This window comes from Dufourea novaeangliae, unplaced genomic scaffold (genome assembly GCF_001272555.1).
Source record: "Dufourea novaeangliae isolate 0120121106 unplaced genomic scaffold, ASM127255v1 scaffold8, whole genome shotgun sequence".
NCBI classification, from domain to species: domain Eukaryota; kingdom Metazoa; phylum Arthropoda; class Insecta; order Hymenoptera; family Halictidae; genus Dufourea; species Dufourea novaeangliae.
Window position 1 is genome coordinate 3,382,829 of NW_015373923.1, and position 6,890 is coordinate 3,389,718.

The following is a 6,890-nucleotide window of genomic DNA, read 5'->3' on the forward strand; positions in this document are numbered from 1 at the left end:
CATACGCCCGGGTGCAAGTTAGCCTAACACCTAGGGAGGACGTCCCGGGACGCCTCCGACACCCGAGCGTAATACACAACTTTCACACTCTACATAGGTACGTACCATTTTCCTGAAATCGACTGGCAAAGACTAGCATCCATTGCGAAAATAGAAAAATTGTCAAAGTAATGTATGTATAGTTGGTATATTTTATATCGATTACGTGTTAATTTTCTCGTCTGATAGCGAGAGATTTTAAAACAGTACATATTCCATTGAAAGTTAATTATAAACATTGTATGAAGTAAAGGAATATGTACGACCGATAACGGAAATTGTAAAAAATTGTTCCAAGGTACAATTACAGATGAAATGTTAATTGATAGAAATAGAAACCGACGCAATTCCACTGCCTAACCACACACACACAAGTGGAAAATACGTCGTGCACGGTAAGCTAACTTCGCCAGTCGCATATACATGTTATTTATATGAAATCAAGCCATCGTTCCCCGTTGCTCTCACCCAATCAAGTAGCACCTGGGCACGTGAAAGGGTTTGAGCAACGAACACGGAATCAATATCCTGAAAATCCTAACTAAAAAATATATTACATAGTTCATTCTCTTCTAACGGGCTAATATTCTCTTGGAATAAAAGTGACTCGACTTTGTATTAATAAAAATTGAACAGCAAATATTATTTATTTATTACTATTGTACAATTTAATTGTCAAGACTCTAAGCAAGATTTTGCAATAATATATATGACTCTAGATATATTGAACAATCCTCGGGCGATCCCGTCGTCAAAGCCAAATGTAAGATATATATCAAGATATAAGTATCACAGACAGGTCATTTTGACTCAGAGATCTACCCGTCGCGAAATGCCTTCTTGTACACGGTCTCTAATATCACATATGTCTAGAACGTTACGTTCTAGCTCAATCTGTGTGTATCAAAATGCGCTACTTAATTTTTATATCTGTCTTCGAGTAACGTGGTAGTACGTATTCGATATAATTCTTCACAGTTTCATTAGTAAAATATACAAACAAGCATTATATATTGGTCAGTGATGCTTCTTGAATATTCCTATTTGTATTAAAGATATAAATGAAGACAAATATATCTTCCATACAAATAAGAATATTCATGAAGCATCACTGACCAATATGCAATGCTTGTTTGTACATTTTACTAATACTGCATTTAAATGATAAATAAATTTACTTTATATTAATTTTCTTATTTCATTACAAATGACGGTGAAACTTTTGAGAATAATAAAGAACACACTAACGGGTGAAATCAAAAGTGATTAACACGCTAACAATCATAAAAATTTACTCTATTACCAGAGTTGTCCAAATGCCACCCACGAGCTACAAGCAATTACAAGCCTCCCCTCGTGGGTTTCCCCGACTACCGACCTCAGATTGACTCGAGCGAGTCAACCAGAGTCCCGTAGTGGGGGTACCTCCGGAAGGGAAGAATGCTGCTCGCAAGTGGTAGATGGACACCTCTGGCTCTGTCCTTTTTAAAGGATAGACTTTACAAATATTCATTTCTTCTGAGTACATATGTACGTCTACCATAACGATATGTTTAAGAAAGACGCTGCTAAAACACAGTAGTACCTTCCCTGCATTTAACGCTCACACTCCATTAAAGTGGTCGTGAGTACACGCCAGCACGTTTCGATATACATATTACTACCGGTGTGTACGTAAAATTGGGTAAAATTCTTTGCTATTGACATCAAAACGACCGGCCACGATAATGATAGTGCAATAATTTAACACGTGTGCACCCATGTTAAATTATTCCATAACACCAGGTTTTTCACGAGGGTGTATAAATCAACACGTATTCGTTTTATTGACCGATACTTTATTATGATTAACAAATACGAATGAAACCTGCAATACTGGTTCCAATTTTTGAAACATGCTGCCGCGTCTCGTGGTATTGCGCTAACTGCTGTATGTAACATGCACATATAAAAAGGCACCACAATGTTTTTCCCTTTACTTTAAACATATCGGCGTGGTTCCTGTTCTTTCGATTCTATATTCGTCGACATATATTTCATACATTAATGTGTTCAGTATTATTTTTCAATCAATTGACCGTACTTGTAAACAACACTAGAATAATTTTTATGTAATCGTCTTGATTGATGAAAAGACATTAATAGAATAATTTTAGTGTAATCGTTTTCGATATGACAATAAATATACGACTAATTGCCATCAAGTTACTGTATTCTCTAGTTAACTGAATAATATAGTACCACGTTCTCGATTAATAGAAAAATATCAATTGTTGTAATGAATAGGACTTCTGGTCTCAAAATATCAAAGATCAATATTAATCAATAATTTCATGTTATGTTAATGATTCGTTTATAAATATACTTTCAATACAAAATATTTCTGAATTATATTATTAATAATAAACGCGGCGTACAAGAAGACCCTAGCCTATCTAAAAAATACAACAGATCGATGTCACTACTCGCGGATATGATTGCATATCCGCGTTCACTGTACTCGCAATATTAAGCACGTATACAACCAGTCACCCGTGTCGCTTTGGACCAATCGTCCTACGACATGATTGGGGACTGGAGGAATAAAAGCATGCGACTCACCCGATGACAGAAGGGCTCCGTCTAAGACTCTAGGAATCTGGAAAAAAAAGGAACAAAATGCGTTATAATCTCTTTTCAAAACTTTCGCTATTTCGGTTGAATAATGTAAGTAATGAAATTTAAAAATGCTTACAGTCTTGGCTGGTGGAGCTTCGCCCGAGGACATCCTCTGCAACGGTCGTTTATACAGCACCTGATGAATCTGATAAAAAAGGAACAGAAATCGTTACAACCTCTTCTCAAAATTCTAGCTGTTTCAATTGAATAGTGTAAACAATAGAATATAAAGATACTTACATCCTCTGTAAACAGAGCTGCGCAAAAATATTTTCTTCGGTGATGCACTGACTCTACTTTCGCGACTCAAAAAGTAAAAAGTGTCCCGACACTCTGACAGTAATTGATAACACGCAATAAACACTGACTCTAATTTCACGAAAACCTAGCATCTCCGGTGAGATTCTACACGGAGCCAGTTCGCTCCGCATAAATCAAAAATCTTGTACGATATAAACACTGATTCTATTCGACCGCATTGCGCGCGGCCACAAAATTCTCTGAAAGAAAAGTACATGGGAAATACAAGGCACACTTGTGCCTGCCTACTGTTTTAGTTTCTGTATCCTACCAAGTGTTTGTCGAGAAAATACTGCCTTTCAATAATTACCATGAGTTCAAATATTATTAAATATTACAAAATAATTATTCAATTGAATATAAATATATTAAATCTGTTATATATATTATTATATTTAATATTTATGTATTATATTAAAGACATTTGTTGTTAGAGCTGTAAGCACGTTCATTTTCTCTATCTAAACCGCGTCCCGATTTTTGTAAATATTCCGAAAATCATTGCAAATATCAACGTTTCGTTATTTACCCGTGCTTCGATGAGCACGATGAATTACGCATTTTCGAATAATCAAACTTACAACCGAAACTGTATGCAAATGCAAACACGATGATTCCATAAAGATAGACAGATGAAATTATTAATATTAAAACAATATCGCGACCGTGACACAGTAAATTGCGAATATTTCGAATTTAAATGTTCGAAAGTAATGTTTAAATTTCTAACGGCCACGGCAGCCATTTTGAATTCCACAATTGCGCATTTAAATTCAAAGTATACATACTTGCCGGAAGAATTCTCGTTCGATCTTTGCACAATAAATCACAAAATCGCGATCACGCTTACAGCCAAACACAATAGAAGCACGATAAAATAAAAATATATAATAGATTGTCACCTATTTGTTGCAACAAATTACCATGTTTCACCAATGTTTCGGTGTGTTGTTCCAGCCGGTCCTCTGAAACAGAAAATAAACGCGTTTACTCCAAGCAGTTACATCAAATTACCAATGGTTTCGTTACAAATAAAGAACTATTGTGCTCGAGGTGTGCCGTAAAATATTGGATAAGAAGTGGACAAAGAAAGTCGTGAAAACCGATCACCATGTCCCGTAATATCGAATTAATTTACGACAATTTACTCTAAAATGAATAAATATTAAACGAAAGTAACGATAGAGAGCTAACGAAGGCACTAATAATTAGTATAAACGATTAGATGTGAGAGGTAAAGATCACGTACCGACTCTTCGACGGGAGCAAACTCACGTCACGTCTTATCACACTAACTTCTTCGAGACGAATGACCCTTAGGCCGTCTTCGGCTGGTCGCGATGTCGCGATCTGTTGATTCGGCTATCTTGGGGGGACCGTGATTGGTGGGTCGGCGGGCGAGGATAACTACCCTTCCTGCTCACTCCAATTTCTATTTCAACGTAATAGAATATTCAGCGCCGTACGACCTTTTTTTTTTGACGTATACAAGCAATTAGCTCAACGGGCACGGACCTTCGTAAAACGGAAAAACAGACGTACAAGGACGAATTCTCGGAAATTTCATTCCACAGCACTCCGATGGTTATAAACAATGCCAAAGCCATATGTTTCGTGCCTCTCTTTGACCAAAATTTCGAATATATACATTCTATTGTAGCCTACGACTAATGAATGAATTCAACCGTGTACGTATCCCAGGCTATTTCCGAAAATTTATTTTACTTCGTTTTAGATGGAAAGTACCTATTGATATACAATGTCTAGTGGTATTTTTACTGACACTTTCTTAAAGTTTTGAAACACACACAGTATCATTAAAATGAAAATATAATTAACCTTCAAATTTAAGAAGATTCTCCACTTATGAAGAAATTATTACTGTTATGTAATGACAATCCATACTAACTCACTTCTGTGAATAAACTTTTTGATATCTTTTAAAATAATGGAGATATGTAATTAAGATGAACAATAAGTGCGTACATTCAGCTCACCCTATAAATTGCTATATCTCGCATATGAACGGACGATTGGTGGGGAAAGCGCGCGATTTGACGCTCGTTACATGATCAGTTCGTAGAAATTTGGCCCTCTACAGCCCCGAGATGATCAATTATCGAGCGTCTACTGTTGTATATATATATCTTAGAAAGTTTGAATAATTTAATTACTATTAACTAGTAGTTTGATCTTTCGCCCTAGATGACGCTATTGGTGTTTTTACCAATTTATTCTTACGGATTAACAATTATTAATAAGAAACGCCAGTGAAGAAAATATTTACTTTCTTTAATCAGGGAATGATTAAAATATTTAACGTGAGAGGTAATAAATCTTTATTAACGATTAGACCAACAAATTTACACATTGCACTCCTCATGTCAATGTTGTTCAATAATCAATTAATTACTAATTATACTATATACCCTTCAAGATATTTTCTATAGGTCTTTTAAAAAATGTTTGATTTATATTAGTTATTTCCCACAATAAAAGCTTCTGTTGTTCTGAAAAATTTAGATTCGTCTTTATGAATAATAACACTAATTTTCCAAAATTTTTATCTGTTGAAAAGTCATATGCTTTTTCAGATAACATACGTATGAATTTTTCATTTGTAACAGTATCTGTTTTAACAGTCATAAGATTTTGTAGAATAGGAAGGTGCCATGACTTAAGTTCTTTTATATAAGATAAACATTCCCTACAAGTATGGTTAATATTAATCAGTCGTACAGTGAAACGTATTTCAACATAATTAGTAGACACTAATACCACTAATACATACATAATGAGAGCAGGGTTTCTTTGTGGTTCAAAAGCATTCACTATAGCATTGACAATTGTTGTGTCTTTTAAATCAACATTTAACAGGGGGATAAAAATTAATTTTTGTATGTCATCTGGAAATTTTTGTACACTTTCTGTGATAACAGATAATAACATTTTTGAAGGTTCTTCTATAGCAATTATCTACAACAAGGCTTAAATAACATTACTTGTCTAATGTAAACAATTATATTAGGTAATATAACAATCTAATCTTTATAAATTGAAAAAATAAACATTACCTTCGGTAACAATAAATAGGTATGAAAGACAGTTGTGTATTTCATTCTTTGTTCTGAAGTCATATTATTCAAAGAGCAGCATAGATTATAGGTACCTGTTATGTTTAATTTTTTTTCTAAGTCACAGACTATATCCACAAATTCTTCATCCTTTAAATTTTCTAGTATACTTAAATCCAATTTTCCATTAGTATGCTCTAAACCTTCAACAAGACACTCCACAATATCACATGTTTCTAGAGATGTTTGTTTAACTTCTGTGTTCAAATCTTTTTCAAATTGAGTAAAATAAAATTGAGTAGATGGTTGCTGAATGTAATCGTGCAATCTGGATGAACTATCATTGTCACTTTCATCATTTTTGTCTGTACTTTCATTTTCACTTAGACATATTTCTTCTTCCTCCTAAATAATACATTTTTAGTAATTTAAGATTTATGCTGTCTTTATTACTAACACCAACCTTTCCCATTATACAGGTCCACAAAGGATCAGCCTCATTTGTGTCTTTTTTCAATTTTTCTTTAATCAATTTTATCTTCTCCAGAGAATACTGTGATAATACATAATCTTTCAAAACATTTTTTTTATTCATATTCTTGATAATAAATTATCTTATTATCTGCTGTCCGTATAAAATTAATACTCGTAATGAAAATTAAAGAGCAAACGACTTCGAATAATTGAAACCACTATGCTTTTTATGTTTTCATCTGAAAATTGGCAAGTATTAAATAATAAATCTGAAACCAAATACGGGAATTCCCGCCAATGTTAGAGATCAACAAATTAGAAAAAGAATTTCTGATAATTTTTTCG

General features: G+C 33.9%; 1 protein-coding gene across 1 annotated transcript in view; it reads right to left on the reverse strand.

Moving 5' to 3' along the window:
* LOC107194573 overlaps window positions 1-6,666 on the reverse strand; it is a 9,460-nt gene extending 2,794 nt beyond the window's left edge. The window contains exons 1-8 of the mRNA XM_015584214.1: window positions 6,535-6,666; window positions 6,072-6,476; window positions 5,789-5,973; window positions 5,427-5,704; window positions 3,900-3,962; window positions 2,938-2,942; window positions 2,774-2,842; window positions 2,641-2,677 (exon numbers count right to left, since the gene is read on the reverse strand). Coding sequence (XP_015439700.1) covers window positions 2,641-2,677; window positions 2,774-2,842; window positions 2,938-2,942; window positions 3,900-3,962; window positions 5,427-5,704; window positions 5,789-5,973; window positions 6,072-6,476; window positions 6,535-6,666 — 1,174 coding nt within the window. The remainder of the gene's footprint in view (window positions 1-2,640; window positions 2,678-2,773; window positions 2,843-2,937; window positions 2,943-3,899; window positions 3,963-5,426; window positions 5,705-5,788; window positions 5,974-6,071; window positions 6,477-6,534) is intronic.
* Between the last annotated feature and the right edge of the window lie 224 nt (window positions 6,667-6,890).